This window comes from Mercenaria mercenaria, chromosome 3, assembly GCF_021730395.1.
Source record: "Mercenaria mercenaria strain notata chromosome 3, MADL_Memer_1, whole genome shotgun sequence".
NCBI lineage: Eukaryota > Metazoa > Mollusca > Bivalvia > Venerida > Veneridae > Mercenaria > Mercenaria mercenaria.
In genome coordinates, this window is record NC_069363.1 from 24168181 (window position 1) to 24188145 (window position 19965).

Consider the following 19965-nt stretch of genomic DNA (forward strand, 5'->3'; position numbering starts at 1 on the left):
TTTTTTTTGGTTATTTCGAATTCTCATTGTTGGATACATGTATATACATTTTACATTTTAATATATTAATTTTGAGTAAAACAGTGTATCATCATTGAGAACAATAAATATATTTGGCTAAAAGATAAAATCTTAATAACGTTTCTTAATGTCGTAAAATTTCTTTAAAGGAATTTATGCATTATTTTACTTTTCTTCATGACCTACTAGACTTTAAATCAGGGCCTCACAACAACTTATAAAATCACTGTCAGTGTAAGCCATGAGAAAAGTGTGCATTGTGTATATTGAATACAAAGAGATTTAAACAAATATAGGTCATATTATGTCTGCCTGATCAGTTGTTGGAAAAAGGACCTATCTGATTTTTCTTTCACTTTTGACCAATGTTTTATGTTGGCTTCAGTTTATTGGTCAGTTCAGAGTTGTTCCCCTTAGATTATCTTGTGTAGGTACCATCCCTATTGAATTTCTAACACTTAACCAGAATGTGGTTATAAATGGACACTCAAAAAAATGATGTAAAATAGTTTCTGTAGCTCTATGACAAAAGGAGCATTGGTTATCACGTATAATACTCATTTTGAAACAAAGATGGTTAGTTCCTAAAATTCTGAGATTGATTCTGTACTGTAACCACAGTAGTTTTGGATCTGTTGTAACTTTAAATGGTAAACTGTATATATTTTGCCAATCAAAGTTAACAAGATTTATCTCATTTATCCATTTTTGCTGAGATATTGGTTTGTGTTTCGTTACAACAAGTGTATCGTACATAAACCTACATCCCTGCTTTTGTTTAAGAATAATTTTAGACAAATGAGGTTGTAATGGGATGTTTTCCTTCTTTGCTTTATGTGAAACATGTAAGGTTTGTAAATAAGCTCGGATTGCAGCTACGATATTATTATATAGCAAAATGTTATTTCCTTCTATTTAATATATTTCTTGAAACACATCAAAGGATAGCAGATTTCCGTCTTTGCTCATAAAGTCATTTACTAAAAAGACGCCTTTACAAATGAAATTTCTGAAACAAAATGGCTTTCTGCCTATATTTAATGACTATTAAAAACGGGTTCTGAAAGAAAATCTTCCCAATTTGCTGGAATATTTACAAAAAGTAATTGGTGTATTCCTGAGAAAACACCTTAAGAGTTTTGTGTCTCGAAAATTTACTGAAGTATACAGTAATGTGTATTCAAATAATGAGTCAGTGCAGTGTTAGTTTTTTTCCATGCGTTACGATCACTTTTTCATTTCACAGATTGATTTTAAAACACTTTCACAATTTCGGTCATTCCAGCCGTAGTAAGGAAAAGAATAGAAATGTACACAGTCTTCATTTTCTCCGGTATCATCAGGCTGCCCTTTGTCCCATTTTGTGAATGACGCTGCTTCATCGCTACCGTCCCATTTAAATGTTCCTTCTGTGTGAGCATCTGTGAGACCTATCCAATACCAGGCACCTGTGAACGAGTAAACATTCATTTGTTTAACATGTTCGCATCAATATGAAAACGTCTGTGAAAACGTATACAAAAAGACAAAACGTTCGACATGAAAGCACTTAGCCAGATATCAACTTATTTGAAAATTAGTTAGAGTTCAAGCGAGTGATATATATAATGCGGGTACGATTTATTTGTATTCTCAATTCTACAAAATAGCTGTGATTAGATAAAATGTATATGTTACTATGATTGAAGGTTATATATCTCGCCTTCAGTATCAATGCGTTCGAAGTTATACCACATATGCAAATCAACATGTTTATAGTTAAAAGGTATAAAGGTTAAAGGTCACTAATTCAAAACCTCATTTCTTTAATGTAACAAACGACAATTTTTAAGTCATATTTACGTATCTTGAGAACATAACTTTTTCCTACACGTATCTTTGATCAAGGGTCTATCAAAAATTGACGGAAAACTTTAAAAGAAAATAGGGACCTGAACTGTTCATACTGAAATGAAAGTCAGTAGTCGTCTGCTACCCTAAAATGGCGCAAATTTGCTCTTGTCGGCACAATAAACCCCTACTTACGGTTTCGATATGCTACACTTACCAACATTGGGAAAAAGCATGAAAAACAGAATGTACTAGCAGTCAAAAAATGTGTATTTAAATCACTCGTTGCACATGAATTGTGTGCAAACTTGGAAAATTAGAGTCTATTTACTTTGGACTTTCAACTACACAACGGTAGCGTATTTTCAACTAAATTACTTATTCCCAAAACGTTATTTACAAAAGTTCACAGTATTACAGTTTGCAGGTTCACATATAAGACGCAGCAAAAAAGAAATGCGTTCATCAGTTGACGTAACAAATCTGATGTGTTCATACCCAAACATTTCTACAAAAATACTCTGAAAGTCTATTGGTATTTCTGCTGTCACTGTGTGTTCTAGTTTTTGTAGGGCTTAATATTTGAAAATAAGTCTTTAAAATACGAAATTGATTTTGAATTTTTTTCGGAGATCATGTGAAATGAACTACAGAATATGATCAGCTAGTCCACGATTTTTTTTAAATTTTCTTCCCATTTATTAACAAAAGCTGTTGCCAAATTGTACATATTTTTTGTGTAACCCTAACCCTAACCCTTTTGCTATTCATACAAAATGTACGTCATAAGTTTCAAAAGAACGAATAGCGAGAATGTAAGTATTTTTCTGTTTCTACATTTCGTGTCCGCGCATTTTCATCTCATTCGCCGGGTCCTCAAACTGACAGACCAACTTATCAATGATTAAAAATGGTTAACTCGAATAAAGAAGCTTTACGATCAGCAGGTAGAAAATATATCAAGGTCGAATGAAAAAAAAATAGATACAGGTAAGCAATTTTTAATACTCTTCGATACATGTTTTGCTTATTTATTTGTCAAATCAGCAAACCTTTCTAAAGAACTGCATCCAGACAGCAGTGAAAGCCCGTGTTGAAACCGTTCCTGAAGGAAAGTATGTTATTAAGCACATTCATTAATCTGATACCCGTTCAGGCTAAAATAGATACTTGTAATTGAAAAGTGAGGGGAGGGATATGAATCGTACTTTCGCGACTGTGGTAATACATGTTAGACAATATGATTTATATAGCATAACAGATTATTACGAAGTACACCTACGTTTATGGAATGTTTACATGTGCTTGATTTTTTATGCATTCACAGAAAGATGCTCTGAGCGATTCTGAACTTAAATTCGAGATATTCGGGAATTTACAATTGTTAGACCATACGCATGATCACGTTATATATTCAAGTGCTTTACAATAAACGGAGAACAGTAAGAGGTCTATTATATCTATGATGTGTTTGTTCTAATGTCTCCTTTCTAATCAATTTGTACACATGAAATTCCTTGAATTACTATACTAAGTAAAAGTTAATATGAAATAACAAAAAAATAAGATTTGTTAAGATTATCAAATAATAATATGTCTTATTCAATATAAGAAAACTAAAGCTAGAAATTAACTATTAATACAATGAAGTACAAACTTTTTAAAGACCGAAGATGAGTTCTGAGAAATTCGTACTCTGCTTCACTTTTGATATGTACTAAAAATGCACCCAAATCAAGACATCGAGACTGTAAATATAAATAAGTTTAATATTGTATAATAAAAACAAAACTGAAAAAGATGAATCAATTGAATTTTATATGCTATATCCTTCTTATATTTATTCTTTACAACTGTGTGTCACTCTGGACATTCTTCATAAATTGAAATCATTTCTAAACTTGCTACCTCAGGCTGCTGTCATATCGATGAAAAGTCCTAAATAAATGTACTAAACTGATCACACACACACACACACACACACACGCACACGCACACACACACACACACACACACACACACACCACACTTGTTCAGCTCAGTCTTTTTTTAGATATTTTTCCCTTTCTTATCTTAATGAGATCTATTACAATCCCGTGTGTCATATTTTCTACATAAATGTTATAGACGAAATCCGGCACGTTACCTGTCCTAACAGTACAGAGGAAGACAAAAGATTCATCTGAATGAATAAATTCATTACATACAGCTGTGGGTGCTGTTAAACTTGCCCAATAGACCACAGCTATTATTAGACCACTTGTATTAAAAGACCACTATTTCTTTTCCTTCCCATGTTGACTCTTTATACAAGTTATATTGGATTTTTCTTCAATATTAATTTTATATTCTATAGCTGTTTTGATGTGCAAAGGTTTTACCTGGACTTACCCTAGCAACGTTGAATGTTTCTTGATCATCTATAAAGAGGTAACAAGATCCCTGGAATGGCAACCACAGATCAGGACATTGTCTACATACAGGATTTGGGCGGGGTTCAGCTGTAAAGTAAAAAGTAAACTGAACTGAAATGGAATATTGTCTATATATAACCTTATTACCCCTAAACAGTATTGAATCCAATAATAAATTATTTTTTTTTAATTCTACTTGTGTTTTATTTCATCTACATTTCTTTATATACGTTTGTTTTGTAACAGATTTTGGTCAAGTCGAATTTACTAAATACTGTTTGATTCACCGTATCAGTAACAGAGAGATTCATGAATGTTTACTCAAAGGCAAAATTTTGATTATACATTATTCCTGCGGCATCCATGGATTGTTTTAGATTTCGAAAACAGATTGCATTTTGTTCCTTTTTAACGAGACAGATATTCCCTGTGTCTTGCCCATGAAAACTCGATTAGTTATTTTGTCAACATCTTGAGAGTTTTTCAAATAATTATATTGATTTTATGGTAACTAAAAAATCATCGAAAAACCTTGTTCCTTTCAGTAGGAATTAACCATTATATCATGATAATAAATGTTTCCTTGTTTGTAAAAGTATAAATTGATGCAAAACACGGTCAAGTGGTCTAAACTTAGTGCTGTATCAACGTAAAACAAATCCAAATGATCCAGTCTATGCGCTTTTTACTGCAAAAAGCGACCAAATGATCCAAACTTAATGCTGTATATTGATATAAAACACCGCCAAATGATTTGAACTTTGTACTGTATTGCCATGAATATCATTATTTTTGTCAGCTTTCTTCTGTCCCTTAAATACCAAAATATTTGTGAACACTTACCTGTCATGTTGACCTTATTCTCCACCAGTTCTAATCTATGTTCCAGTCTTATAACTTTTGACAGTATTTGCTCCTCGTAGTGGTAGCAGGGACATTGTGGCCCCTCTCCCTTACAGAAAGGAAAAAGCAAGCAGATAGCTGCCAGCCTTAACATTCTTGCCAAAATCATTATGCTTCATTTGGAGAAGACATTTGGATTAGAAACATATCAAATATCTCCTACAGAAATCTAAACCTTTCAGTTAAGACATGTGCAAGCTTAACACGCTACACAGATATGAGCCGCGCCATGAGAAAACTAACATAGTGGCTTTGTGACCAACATGGATCAAGACCAGTCTGCGCATCCGTGCAGTCTGGCCAGGATCCATGCTGCTCGCTTTCAAAGCCTATTGGAATTAGAGAAACTATTAGCGAACAGCATGGATCCTGACCAGACTGCGCGGATGCGCAGGTTGGTCTAGATCCATGCTGGTTGCATAACCATTATGTTGGTTTTCTCATGGAGCGGCTCATATGCTTTCGTGAGACTGACGTTTACCTTGAATAATATTTGGTTTACATCCCTGCTTGCTGTGTATGCAGCAGCAATACATAAATAATTTACACAAGCTGATATCAATTCATATAAGTATCATATGCAAAATGCATGATAAGTTTGAAGAAAAAGTATTCTAAAGTAATGGTATATAACAGAAGAATTTGACAGAATAAAACAAAACCGGACTTCACGTTTCTGTGCATATAACATTTTATGAGGACACAATTCAAAATCATTTTGATTTAATATTGTGATTTTTTATGCAATACGAAGGAATATGAAACCACATTGAGGAAACAACGATATATTTCAAAGCAGAAATGAACCTCATACTGACACTCCCGGTGCGTACTCATTCACGCATGGTAGCACGCGCACACACACACATAGACACACACACACAAACGCACACACACACACACACACACACGCACGCACACACGCTCTCTCTCTCTCTCTCACACACACACACACACACACATGTGCGCGCACACTAGTGGGGATGAGAGAGCATTACAATGCTGTACATTAGAGGTATGTAAAATACATCAGAATAAGATCTTTACATACCATAATATTTATTTTCTGTGCGAAAATTTCTATGAATCATAGGACTTTGTCGCAGAATTAAATTTCAGAGCAATAGTTATAAAGAATTGTTTACATGGCTGTTTCCGACAAAATGTCTTCGAATATACGATTTCAGTCTGGTCCTTGATAAGCAAATAGGCGGACAATAGATAACCTGTCTATCCGCTTTCGCTACTAGTATACATGTAGCGAACATTTTTCTAAAAGCTTAAGTCAGTTGAAATTAAGACGTTGCAACAAATTAAAATATATCATTGGTAAAATTCACGAAAATATTTTGCACACCATCTTAATCAGATTAGACCGACATAACATCAAAAAAAAGCGTTGTTGAATTGTTTATTATTAAAAGATATTCATATTTTTGTGAAGATTTTTAAGGGGACGCAAATTGCTACATTCACAGTTCATACAGCAATGCGGAAGGGGTGCATATTCAAGAAATCGATGGTGGGAAAATAAAAAACATATTCCTAAACTGATATAATACTGATGGACACCTGTAATATTCAGTATTTTGTGGATAAGGATGTGGTACTATGAATGTAATAGGAAAACAGAGGTCTTTGTGAAAGTACATTCAACACAAAATATTAAGCTTTTGTATAAGGAAAATACAGGTTTTTTACAATTACAGTATTCCAAATAATGTTGAAGGGATGAGATTTTCTTTCTAACACACCAGGTTTGCTTAAACATGTAAAAATTTAACGCCACGTCTGTTCATCTCGGGATGGACGCCATATTTCTCATTGATAAAAAATGTAAACAAAAAAATCAGAGTGGGATTAGCATTGCAAGGGCATAACATGACATTCTACACAATGAATACCTTAGAACAGATATCTAAGATGCTACACAGGTCAGGCGGGTTAAATGCATAATGTCGATCACTTGAAATTCATATTGAAAAGGTGGTTAATTTTAGTTTGTTTACATGGTTTTTAATTTTCCCACGACTTCTCGGCGATTCACTGCAAATGTATTACTGCGCCGGACGAAAGGTAACTCTAATAAACAACGGGAGACAACTTAGGTGTCAGCACGTGTACGATTTCTAAAAAAACATGTCGATGATTATAATTTCTTATCAAATAATGAATCCTATTCAGATATTCGTCTTTAATATTAGAAAATTATTAATTTCTGTGGACATTTGTCAAATAATATTACTTACAGTGGACTATTTTGCGCATCAAACTGGTTTCCGCTTCAGTTGTGAGGCACTTCCGTTATACTTTTTGACAACAATAACAAAACACAAAATGAATCAATAAAGTCACTTATAAACCGACTGCTACTTAAATCAGTGTAAGTAAAGTTGTTGTTACAACATTATACATGTTCGTTACGATATGAGATAAAGTTTATCTTGAACTGCATAATCCATTAATTACGTTTAGATGATACTGCATTTACAACTTATTTGACCCCGTTTTTTTACGTGAATGACAGCATTCTCGTGCAACTCGTGCAAACAGAGTTATGAAAAGTATGGTGGAGAATTCAAGGACAAATTATAAATGACATTAAAGTGAGGATAACTGTATATTCGTCCAGTTTTGATCATTGACATTCCTGCTGTTTATTAGTAACTTTTGTGAACAAGATTAGAATGTTGCTTTTGCACATATACACATTGATTGGACCTCTCAACCAAATTTCATACCTTATTTTAGGGATTTTTAAGACAATACATTTTCAAAAGTTTGTTGAATGTGTTTTGATATTTAAGTGCATTGTAGTTCATGAATACCAAGTTAAAGATTAATAATGGCAACATTTCTAGGCCTTTATTGTAAGCCACTAGACTTCTGTAACAATAAATGTTTAATGTATTAAGGGGAATATACTCTTTTAGTTTTGTAATGTGGCATTCCTTGACCACCGTATCTTTTCTTATGCACTTCTTTGTAAACCAACTAAATAATGTGTTTTAGCTCACATATGCGAAATGAAAAGCAAGACAGTGAACTTATTTCACATTCTTTCTTTAAATTAGAATCTGTAGGACATTGATAAATGTTTAGACAAAGTGAAGCACTATTATTTTCGCACCAAAAAGTCTTAATTGTTGACTTTGAATGTACACAAGAAGTCTTACGTAATTCAACAATAACTTTCTTGTTTCAGTTTTTCTCATTTTTATTTTAGTGAGCAATCCTTTGTGTACTTATAACAGTTGAAACAGTATTCATTTCATTTACCAAAACCTTGTACTTTTTTGCAGGAAAATTTTATAATACCCCACCCACTTCTTTCTAATTTCAAAGTATGCGTCCCCTTAAAGTCTGCACAAGAGAATGTCATAAAATTGCTGTCTTTGTTTTAATATCTGACAACAGGTTAATATCGTCATTACACATCAGCAACTCTTGTCTCTTTAACTTGTTTTTTTTCACCTGTTCGTATCTGTCAAACAATCATATTTCTTTACATGTTTACAATTTAGACAAATAGGAAAATAATACAAAGAATGATACCCATTTGTAAAGGTCATCACGACATTCTTCTGTTGACAAAGAAAATACTTTTAGGAGACCAACCCCCAAACAAAAGGTATTCATAATTACAACTATGTTATCCATGAAATTGGGATATGTACTAAATGCGTTTACTAGAACGCGGATTATATTTATTCCAAATTATCTTCGTTTAGAACCCAAATACTGTTAAAAACTACATGCTCGTGTTCGATAAAAGAAACAGGTTTTTGAAAAGGCAGTTCGTGCCCGTTTCGAGCGGCTTCTAGATTGATATAAGCTTGATGAGGGACTGTAAGGATAGATTTCCCGAAAGCACTCAGCAAGCAAACACAGCTAGATCCATGCATCGCAAAGTAGGCCTGCAACGAATAGAAACTGTAGTGGAAAGGTATAGCTGACGGATTGCTTTAAGATTCAACTCAAGTATATGTTAATTATATGCAAGATGCAAACATGGGGATGAGATGGAGAAAAGGTTTCGGATGTTTGGGGACAGGAAAAAGCAAATAGTAATATTCAACAGCGAAATCCACGCTCAAGACCACAGTCTCATCTGACCGCAAACCACAGAAGTATAAACATGGATGCGCACAATACCAACGCATTCCCCATCCCAAGGGTTATGAAAAGTCGGTGGTTCTATCCAGATACCTGCCCGTGCATGTCCGTAGGGGCACAAGGGATCTTTCTCAATCATCAACAGCTAGGAAATCACTGTATGGCCTATTTCTTCTATATTTTTCCACTGCAGTTTCTATTTGTTGCGAGCTTACTTTGAGATGCTTGACTCTAGCCACGTTTGCTGTGTTCTGTGCTTCCGGGATTGATTTAATGATTAAGATTTTACATTACATAGTAAAATTTCTTTTGTTCCAGGAGTTAATAAGAGACTGGCACACTGCTAATTTTTCGTCCCAATTTAATTTATCACTTTCATTTTTGTCATTTCCAAAATAGATTCTTTAAGCTTTAACATGTAGATTTGTAATTTTTATTTGCTTCAAAGTCTTAATAGTTTTCGCTTTTGACTTCCCTATCCATAGACCAATTGTTTTGTCTTTATTTAGAAGTAATCCAGAATGTTTTCCAAATTCATCAATTACTTGAAAAGCAACTGAGATATCATTTTTATTTTTTAGAAACAATGTAGTATCGTCTGCTATTTGTGTTATTTTGATTTTTCTAACATTACCATCATAATTTACAAAACTACCATTAATGTTTTCACAATCGCCTACTTTTATTGCAAGAATTCCCGCTACCATGATGAATAATAGGGCTGATAAGGGACAACCCTGACGAATCCAACGTGATGTTTAAAAGAAATTTGATTTCCCTCCATTATTTAAGACGCCACTTGAAGTATTGTCATAAAGCACATGAACCCAGTGAAAAAAAGGAATTTCCAAAGCTACAACGTTTTAAAACTTTAAACATAAAGGTCCATTCGACCATGTCAAAGGCCTTTTTGAAATCTAAAAATAGAATAACTCTATCTATGTTTAATATTTCTGTGTAGTCTATAATATCTTGAATGTGTCTAATGTTAAACCCTATATACCTATTTTTATTAGCTAACCTGAGCAATGCTCAGGTGAGTTTTTGTGTCGTCTGTCAACATTTAGCTTGTGTATGCGATAGAGGCTGTATTTTTCAACTGATCTTTATGAAATTTGGTCAGAATGATTATCTTGATGAAATCTAGGCCAAAAAAACAAAGACAAATATCAAACAGGGAATGCCACGTACCAAAATCGCAGTTCGAAAACGAGTCATCTGGAGTCAAAAACTAGGTCACTAGGTCAAATCAAAGAAAAACCTTGTGTATGCGATAGAAGCTCTATTTTTCAATTAATCTTCATGAATTTTGGTCAGAATGATTACCTTGATGAATTCTAGGCCAAGTTCGAAAATGGGTTATCGTGGTTCAAAAACTAGGCCACTAGGTCAAATCAAAGAAAAACCTTGTGAATGTGATAGAGGGTGTATTTTTCAATTAATCTTCATGAATTTTGGTCAGAATGAATGCTATGATGAAATTTAGGTCAGGTTCGAATATGGGTCATCTGGGGTTAAAAAGTAGGTCACTAGTTCAAATCAAATGAAACCTTGTGTAAGCGATAGAGACTGCATTTTTCAGTTGATCTTCATGAAATTAAGTCAGAATGATAAACTTGATGAAATCTAGGCCGAGTTTGAAAATGTGTCATCTGAGGTCAAAAAGTAGGTCACTAGGTCAATTCAAAGAAAAACCTTGTGTATGCGATAGAGGCTTTATTTTTCAATTGATCATCATAAAATTAAGTCAGAATGATTGACTTGATAAAATCTAGATAGAATTGGAATATGGGTCATCTAGGGTCAAAAAGTAGGTCACTAGGTTAAAGAAAAAGCTCGTGTATGCGATAGAGGCTGTATTTTTCAACTGATCTTCATGAAATTTTGTCACAATGATAGCCTTGATGAAATCTATATCAAATTCGAATATGGGTCATCTGGGTTCAAAAACTAGGTCACTAGATCATATCAAGGAAAAGCCTGTTGTATGCAACAGGGGCTGCATTTTACACTGGAGTTTCATAAAATTTGGTCAGATTGGTTGCCTTGATGAAATCTAGGGGAAGTTCGAATATGGGTAGTCTGGGGTCAAAAACTAGGTCACTAGGTCAAATAGAGGCTGTATTTTTCAATTGATCTTCATAAAATTTAGTAAGACTGATAGCCTTTATGAAAGCTAGGTCAAGTTCGAATATGGGTCATCTGGGGTCAAAAACTAGGTCACTGGGTCAAATCAAAGAAAATACTTGTTTATACTCAAGATTTTTGCTCCAATTTTAATAATAATTGGTCAGAATATTTATTTCCATGAAATCATTAGTTCGAACATGTTTACACTGCTATGGTGTGTTATGGTGTGTTTCTCAGGTGAGCGACCTAGGGCCATCTTGGCCCTCTTGTTTATATAACTTTGTTGGTCTAAACTAACGATTGTTGGGAGAACATGCTGCAATCTCTTTTCTAAAATTCTTGCTCCTATTTTATAATCGACACAGAGAAGGGAAATAGGCCTCCAATTTTCTAGATTTTCTGGATCAGCTTTCTTGTAGATTAATTAGAAAACACTTTGTCTTTGAGTATTAGATAGTCGCCCATTATCATATTCTTCGTTTAATGAATGAGTTACTAAATTTCCAATTAAGTGCCAATTTTAGATAGAATTCGACGGTTAACCGATCTAAACCTGGACTTTTATTAAGTTTCATATCTTTTAAAGCGAGATTACATTCTTCGTGAGAAAATTTACCATCGCACATTTTAGCTTGTTCATCTTTTAAGACATTTTCAGACATTGCGTTTTGCAAGTAAATATCAGTATCGTTATCTTCAACACTTGTTTTAGATTCATATAATGATTTATAAAACTTAAAAGTTGACCTCTGCATTTAATATGTCTTCTGTTTTTGTTATTGAATTATTATTTATTTCAAGTGATGTTATTACCTTTTTCGTTTGTCTAGATTTTACTAAGCTATGAAAATATTTTGAATTTCGTTCACCTTTTTCAAGGAATTTTACTCTGGATCTTATTTGAGCACCCTGAGTTTTCAGGTTGTATAATGGTTCAATCTCGATTTCTAGTTTATTGATTTTTCTCTTCGTATTTTCTTCTAGATTTGCATCAGGTAAGGAAAGTAATGTTTTTAGTTCTTTTTCGAGTTGTCGTAGTCTGTTGTTCCTTTATCTAGCTTTTAACTTTGAGAATCTTATTGAAGAGTCACGTATCTCTATTTTGCATAATTATGCCCCCTTCGAAGAAGGAGGTGTATATTGTTTTGCAGATGTCAGTCGGTCGGTCGGTATGTAGACCAATCCGTTTCCGGATGGTAACTAAAGAACGCTTGGGCCTAGGATCATGAAAGTGGATAGGGAGGTTGATCCTCACCAGCAAATGACTCCTATTGATTTTGAGGTCAGTATGTCAAAGGTCAAGGTCACAGTGACCCTGAACAGTAAAACGGTTTCCAGATGATAACTCAAGAACGCTTGGGTCTAGGATCATGAATGTTAATAGGATATTGGTCATGACCAGCAGATGACCGCTATTGATTTTGAGGTCAGTATGTCAAAGGTCAAGGTCACAGTGACCAGGAACAGTAAAATGGTTTCCAGGCAATAACTCAAGAATGCTTAGGCTTATTGTCAAGAAAATTGATAGTAAGGTTGAGTATGACCAGTAGATGACTTCTATTGATTTTGAGGTCATTAGGTAAAAGGTCAAGGTCACATTTGCCAGGAACAGTTAAACGATTTCTGATCTTCTTGTCCAAAATCACAGGGCTTAGGGCTTTGATATTTGGTATGTAGCAAAATCTAGTGGTCCTCTAGCAAGATTGTTCAGATTATTTCCCTGGGGTCGAATATGGCCCCATCCCGGTGGTCACATGCTTTATATAGACTTTTATAGGAAAAATCTTTGAAAAGCCTCTTGTCCAAAACCACAGGTCCTAGGGCTTTGATATTTTGTATATGACATCATCTAGTGGTCCTCTACTAAGACTGTCCAAATTATTCCCCTAGGGTCAAATATGGCCCGCCCTGGGGGTCACATGGTTTACATAGACTTATGTAGGGAAAAACATTGAAAATCTTCTTGTCCAAACCACAAAACTAGAGCTTTGATATTTGTAATGTAGCATCATCTAGTGATTCTCAACCGAGTTTGTTTAAATTATCCCACTAGGGTCAAATATGGCACCACCCCGGGGGTCACATGGTTCATATAGACTTATATAGGGAAAAACTTAGAATCTTCATGTCTATAACCTACATCATTCAAATTTGGACCACATTGTTTTAAGTGGCAAGATGAACCTTGACATGAGTTGACCTTGATCTTGACCTAGTGACCTACGTTCACATTTTTGTAGCTACAGCCTTCAGATTTGGACCGCATGCATAGGTTTGTGTACCGAAACAAACTATGACCTTGTTATTGACCTAGCGACCTACTTTCACATTTCTCAAGCTACAGCCTTCAAATTTGACCCACATGCATAGCCTTGTGTACCAAAATGAACTTTGATCTTGAGATTGACCTAGTGACCTTCTTTCATATTTCTGAATCTACAGGCTTCAAATTTGGACTGCATGCATATTTTTGTGTTCTGATTTGAAATTTGACATTGATTTTGACCTAGTACCTACACTTTCTCAAGCTACAGCCTCCAAATTTGAAGCACATGCATAGTTCTGTCTACCAAAATGAACTTTGAACTTGAAATTGATCTAGTGACCTACTTTCACATTTCTCAAGCCACAGCTTTCAAATTTTGACCACATGTACAGTGCTTTGTACCGAAATAAAATTTGACCTTGATTTTGATCTTGAGCTAGTCTTGAAATTTGGAACATTGAAAAATGGCTCAGTGTTTGGTGCCAAGATCACTCTGTGATCTCTTGTTAGGTTAATAGATTAAAGGTCAAGGTCAGATTGGACCAGAACAGTAGAACTTTTGTTTACAGTGAGCATATAATTTCTGTTCCTTGTGCAATTACTGATTGCATCAAGGGGGCATTTTGTGTTCGACGAGCTCTTGTTCCCATTTTGTTTGAAAGCTATTTATTTTTAAAGCTTTTACAGAATTAATAATGTTAGTTACAATAGTTTTATACTCTGGATCATTTAACTGAGAATTATTTAATTTCTAAAAGCCTTTACCTCTTTTATTTGGAACTTTTAATTTTAAAGAAATTGCCATATGATCAGTGTGCTGAATAAGAGCTGGACGAATATCGGTGCTGAAAATAAGAGGCATTAAGTTATTTTTTCAACTGGGCAAACATCAATTTTAATTTTTCTACACTATTTTTCCTTCTCCAAGTAAATTGAGATTTATCATTATTTTTATATGTCCATATATCAAGTAAATTTTGAGATTTGATGATTTTTTTCTAATTTGTTACAGGAACATTCTTTGGTTTATTATTATTTGATTAATAAATACGATCATAGTGAGATAAGACATAATTATGGTCGCCCCCTATAATTTTAGCTCATTGGCATGAATTAAGGTAAGACCTGTGTAATGGGCAATATCAAGAACCTAGAATTGCAAACTGTATTGTTATTCTGTATCATATTGTACATCTAAATGTGAAATATTAAAAGATTTTACCGGTCATTTAATAGTTACAGGTGTTTTTTGATACTACCCCTTTTCGGCCATTTGACGCCAACAGAACCAAGAGACATGTTTTGCATTATAATATTTTTTTCATCAAAAAGAAGAAAAAAAAACACTCTTTCTAGCAGGTATTCTATTCCTCTATATATATATTGTACCAAAAAACAACAATCCATGTATAGTAAACAAGGCTTTCATAAAATATAAGCAAAAATATATAGCGATATGGGCTAAAATTGACGACTTGTGGGATGAAATTTTTTTCAACTATTTGTTTCAAAGTTCAAACTTTATACATTCAAAGGTATGTAACAATGTAATTTTGGTATTAAAATTTTCCTCAAAGTGTAGGCAATAAGATATATGAAAATCAAAAACTTTTACCATCTATTATTATTTAAATAAGTCCAAGCAAAAAGGTATCCCCTAAAATTACGATATCAATTTTTTCATGAAAAAAAAATGCTCGAAATGTCTTTCAAGATTATTTTCACAAAAATAAGTATCTATTTTGCTTGCCATACATTATTCATAAATACAGTACTCTTCTGAAAGATTCAGTTCTTCTTTGAAAGATAAATAACTTGAACTAGTGTCAAATTATTTATAAAATAAATCAAGACATAGTACATGTTTGACCTTGAATTGACGAACAAACCTAATTTTTGCCTTCAAAATACGACACTAATTTTGGAATTACAGCCTCCAAAACCCTCTTAGAATTTGTCACTCTTGGCAACCCTTCACTGTTTCTCATAGTAAATACATTGTACAGTCCATCTTCTCCCTTACGTAGAAAGATTGTATGTAAATGTTTGAAATTTAACCCCGAGCTAGCCACATTGTCGGCAGTGGACGACTTCATGACACCATTTGCTACCAGAACAGAAAGAGATGGCATGTTTTTCTTTTTCTCTATGTTGGATTCCAAGTTGTGTTTGACATCTCTAGGAGGAAAACTCTTCACTACTACACACTTCTCATCATGTTTCATAGCGTAACTGACCAGCTCTGCCAAACACTTGATATCATCAAGAGCGTTATGAGCGTTATACACTTTGGAAAGCAATGTACGGGCCAGATCCTCCTGTTTGTAAGACTCCCTTTTAGGACATACGGATTTAAATACTGGAAGAGTGTCTACCAATCCTAACACACATGCACAAAGTTCACTAAACATTCCAGTAGCTAAACAGGCGTTGATAATGATAGGAAAGTCAAAACGTTTTCCATTATGTGCAATTAGAAACACGTATCTGAACTGTTTCAGCCAGCTAAACAATTCTCTGAGTGCTGATTCAATAGTTTTAGTTTCAACAGGAACACCATTTATAAACATATCACTACTATTTGTCACAACAATTTTAGTCACTTGTTCGGCAGAGGCACTCATCGGTAGTTTGGGTAACACATAGCAACTGAAGCTCTTCTCTGTGCTCACATGTTTGGCGGCTATCTGTGTTATATGAGGATACACCTCTCCTCGAACTGAAAAAATAGCAGCAAATGAGAAGTGAAATAAATAAAATAAGTAACAAGTTTAAATAAACACAAGAGCGATCAGAGAACACTGGTGTCGCCTGCCGAGAACATTCAGACAAAGGGAATTAATTCAAAAACTAGGACAGGTAGAGTTATGGTTCTTTGACACTGCATACCCCCTCAATGATTTCTTTCATTGTGTGAAGTAATAAGTTTGTATTTTCAAAGTTTTCGAACTCTGCATCAGACAAGAAAACGTGACGGACAGACAGACAGACGACGGAGAAGTGATCCTTATATATAACGCGGCTACTCCAAGCAGGCGACATAAAAAACCTTTGGTCGAAGCAATGCATGAACAAATCCTCTCCCATAAAAAGATCATTCGATTAGTAACAGCCATTGCCACAAAGCATAGAATAGGCAAACAATGCAAAATCATAACTCTTGAGCTGTTTCTTTGTCTGTGTTTATAAAGGTAGACAACTGTATTTACAAAGGGAAAAGATAACAATACTAACTAATTCTGTCTATGTCAGTACAATCTTCATGGCCAACTTCTGTAGAAATATAAATTGGTGAAAGTTAACAAGTCATACAATTTATATATATAAAGTGAGGTTGAGGTATATACATGTATGTCAATTACACAGCATGGGTGCCCAGTACTGCCTGATACACATGATAAAAGTCTGACAAATTCTTAGACCAAAAGATTTTTTAGTTATAACATAACAAGGTCATCACTTTGTAAATAACAGACAGAGCAAAAACTATGAGCCAATTTGAATAAAACTGTTGCAAACATTACACTAAGGTTCAAGATTTAAAAGTTTACATGTATGTTTGAATGAAAGCATCATATACATGTAGGTACAATACAGATACAAACAAAACAGGTCAACTGTAAGTGAAGAAACTTACCTGACTGATATGTCATGCCTTCCAGTGACTCTGTAGCCGACTGGTTGACAGCACGCTCTTTCTTCAGGAATAAACGTCTTCCTTTTGCAGAAGGCTTACAGAACGTTTCTTGACATTTTTTGCGTTTGCTGGCACACTGCTTTGCATACTCTTGTGTGTGGTGTCCAGGGGACAGATCAGCACGTTTGTTTACCTTTTATAATGATGAAAAAAGTAGTTATTTCAAGACATATTTGTAAAAAGCCTACAGTTACATCAATTACAAAAGTTGCTCTTCTTTACAATAGTATGAAACAAGGAATAGATTTATTATTACCACTATCAGATAATGGCAGAAATGTATATTATTAACTATACAGAAAACTTGCTTTCATAGAACTTATAAAAATCATTACAATTAATCTAAATTACTAGTTGATGGTGTAATTATTGTACAGATCATACAATTGGTGAATTTACAACATTATAAAGACCTGAGATTGTACACTTACTTGTAACTGTAGAAGACAACCAAACAATGTAACTATCAACTGCAAAACGTAGTAACTGAAAATCAAAAGAACATCTGAACTGTAACTATAAACCGGGTAAACATCGACAGACTGCACAACATTAAAAAGGCAACAAACAAATACAAACAAACAAGTTCAAATTCAATGATTGGAACACTTATCAGCTGTAAGACAGTCCCATCAGAAATTGTGTATACATTTTCAAAATATACTTCATAAATTGAAACAGTAACTTGTTTTTTTGTTCCAATTACTATATCAAAAAAAAAAACGAGCAACTTTAACATATAATGCTGGATAAATTTCTAGGTTGGCATTCATAGAAATAAATATAGTAGGAATGTGACTCATGCTCACTTACGACCAACTAGGCTACTTTGGGATCATTGTGGCCAGGTTTCATTGAAATCCACCTTGTATATTCAGAGATGTGGTAACAAAATTTTATAAGAATTTAAGTTGAAGGTTATTGTGACCTCGACCTTTGACCTTATTCTCACTTAGGACCAACTAGGTCACAGGGTGAGCATTGTGGCCAAGTTTCATTGAATTCCATCCAACAGTTTCAGAGGAGATGCAATAAAAAGTTAACAAACAGATGGAATGACGGACGAATCACAGACAAGCCATCTCATGTAAGGTGGGCTAAAAAGATCACTACTGAAAATTACATGATTAAAACATTTGCCAACCTAGTGATTTTTTCCACCATTGTAAAACAAGACCCCTTCCCAGAAAAGAACTTGTAAACAACATTAGAACAATTTTACAACTGTGTTACCTCTACTATATAGTTCCTGCCTTCATTGATAAAAGCTGCTGTGGCCTGTACTTTGAAGTCTAAAGCCTCAGTCCCGCCATATTAGATGTTCTTTGGAGCTTTGAGCGATACCTCACGGTTGGCGTGCTCACACTGGTGACTGGACCCCAATTCAATGAGCTGGCTCGCTTTGGCAATGAAAGGTGTCATAATGCCCTCTAGCCGTTTCCTCAATGTCTCACCAGTCAAACTAGATTTGTAGGGTAGTGAACGGTGATCATAGGATACATCTTTATTCCTTAGATAACCACAAAACCATGACTGACATAACTGATGATCACCGAAGTTATGAGGAATAATTGCTCTCAGATTCTCTTGTAATCCATGTAAGTCCCCGCTATTCTTTGAAAGGGCATATGAGACACACTTTTGGATATGACTTATTGATATCTTGCTTATTTTGATTCCCTTCTCATTTTGTAAACCATACAAGCTTTTGCCTACGTTTTTGATCACATGGTTTTTGTCATATTTCTTTTTCAGACTGATTCCATGCTTGCTTTTCAGTCTGGCCAATAAAGTGTTGTCACCATCACCTCCAAGGATTTCCACCTGGGTACCTGCTTTAGCTAGATCCAGTATAGCTTTCTCTCCACTTTCACTCTCCATAGAACGGGCACTACCGGAGTGGTTCCGTACACAGTGATGTTGCTGTAGTGGCTGGCCGGGTCGGTGACGTCTCCACCAGTTACAGGTTGAGCACTGCCGGTGGCTGATGACGCTCTTTATGCTGTGTTCTCGTAATTCCGTGGCTCTTAATTGCCAAAATTGCGCATGCGCATTTGATGTTAGATATTCACATGTTGTTTTTTAACCATAAGTAGCTGCAACCTTTCAATATAACCATGCTAAGTCAAAAAATCAACAAGATATGACAGAAAATGAAAAATCTCCCCTCATGTATGTTGACCTACATTGGTCTGGATCAGCTGGCAGCTTCTCGTTGAATCCGTGGCTTTTGATTGGCTAATTGATGGTCGCTATGGTGAAGGGTACCTTGACAAATTACACTGCTCATATTAGTTAGGGACTGCTTAATGTGTTGCTACAATTTTGTCACAATTGGTTAAAATAAAGGTTTTTGTATGCCACCATCTTTCCTTAGCACTGAAAAGTTTTTTCAACATTTCCAATTTTTAAGTAAATAAGCATACTAACCTGTTATTGCACATTTTGGATGCTCACAAATCTTTGTTTTCTTTTCCGAGAAACTTGCATGAACTTCAGGCATGCGCGGCAGCGGCTCAAGTGTAATTTTGAGAGCCACGGAATGAACGAGAAACCACGGAATATCGAGAATTAGGTATACAATCTTC

The 19965-nt window shown here is 34.6% G+C and overlaps 3 protein-coding genes across 3 annotated transcripts; all 3 read right to left on the minus strand.

Annotated features, from left to right (window-relative positions):
• Window positions 1-920: 920 nt before the first annotated feature.
• LOC123523616 (perlucin-like protein) lies at window positions 921-5377 on the minus strand. Its single transcript, XM_045301276.2, has 4 exons — window positions 5109-5377; window positions 4243-4352; window positions 3509-3599; window positions 921-1469 (listed from the first exon to the last, which is right to left on the minus strand). Exons 1-4 carry the CDS (start codon window positions 5275-5277, stop codon window positions 1249-1251), a joined length of 591 nt encoding a protein of 196 aa, XP_045157211.2. The 5' UTR covers window positions 5278-5377; the 3' UTR covers window positions 921-1248.
• A 9661-nt stretch (window positions 5378-15038) lies between these two features.
• Window positions 15039-17964, minus strand: LOC123525882 (uncharacterized). The gene is made up of 4 exons (XM_053538012.1): window positions 17809-17964; window positions 17318-17510; window positions 16915-16953; window positions 15039-16399 (listed from the first exon to the last, which is right to left on the minus strand). The coding sequence occupies exons 2-4, from the start codon at window positions 17331-17333 to the stop codon at window positions 15570-15572; spliced, it is 885 nt and encodes a 294-aa protein (XP_053393987.1). The 5' UTR covers window positions 17334-17510; window positions 17809-17964; the 3' UTR covers window positions 15039-15569.
• Window positions 17805-19591, minus strand: LOC128555526 (uncharacterized). Its single transcript, XM_053538013.1, has 2 exons — window positions 18611-19591; window positions 17805-17863 (listed from the first exon to the last, which is right to left on the minus strand). The coding sequence occupies exon 1, from the start codon at window positions 19256-19258 to the stop codon at window positions 18692-18694; it is 567 nt and encodes a 188-aa protein (XP_053393988.1). The 5' UTR covers window positions 19259-19591; the 3' UTR covers window positions 17805-17863; window positions 18611-18691.
• Window positions 19592-19965: the final 374 nt, after the last annotated feature.

Coding starts and splice junctions, on each gene's coding strand:
- LOC128555526 (XM_053538013.1), bottom strand. CDS start 19,258: ATGGAGAGTGAAAGTGGAGAGAAAGCTATACTGGATCTAGCTAAAGCA.
- LOC123525882 (XM_053538012.1), bottom strand. Junction 16,400..16,914: donor TACTGACATAGACAGAATTA/GTTAGTATTGTT, acceptor CTATTTTTTCAG/TTCGAGGAGAGGTGTATCCT.
- LOC123523616 (XM_045301276.2), bottom strand. CDS start 5,277: ATGATTTTGGCAAGAATGTTAAGGCTGGCAGCTATCTGCTTGCTTTTT. Junction 3,600..4,242: donor AAACATTCAACGTTGCTAGG/GTAAGTCCAGGT, acceptor TTATATTTACAG/TCTCGATGTCTTGATTTGGG. Junction 1,470..3,508: donor TCATCTTCGGTCTTTAAAAA/GTTTGTACTTCA, acceptor ACTCGTTCACAG/GTGCCTGGTATTGGATAGGT.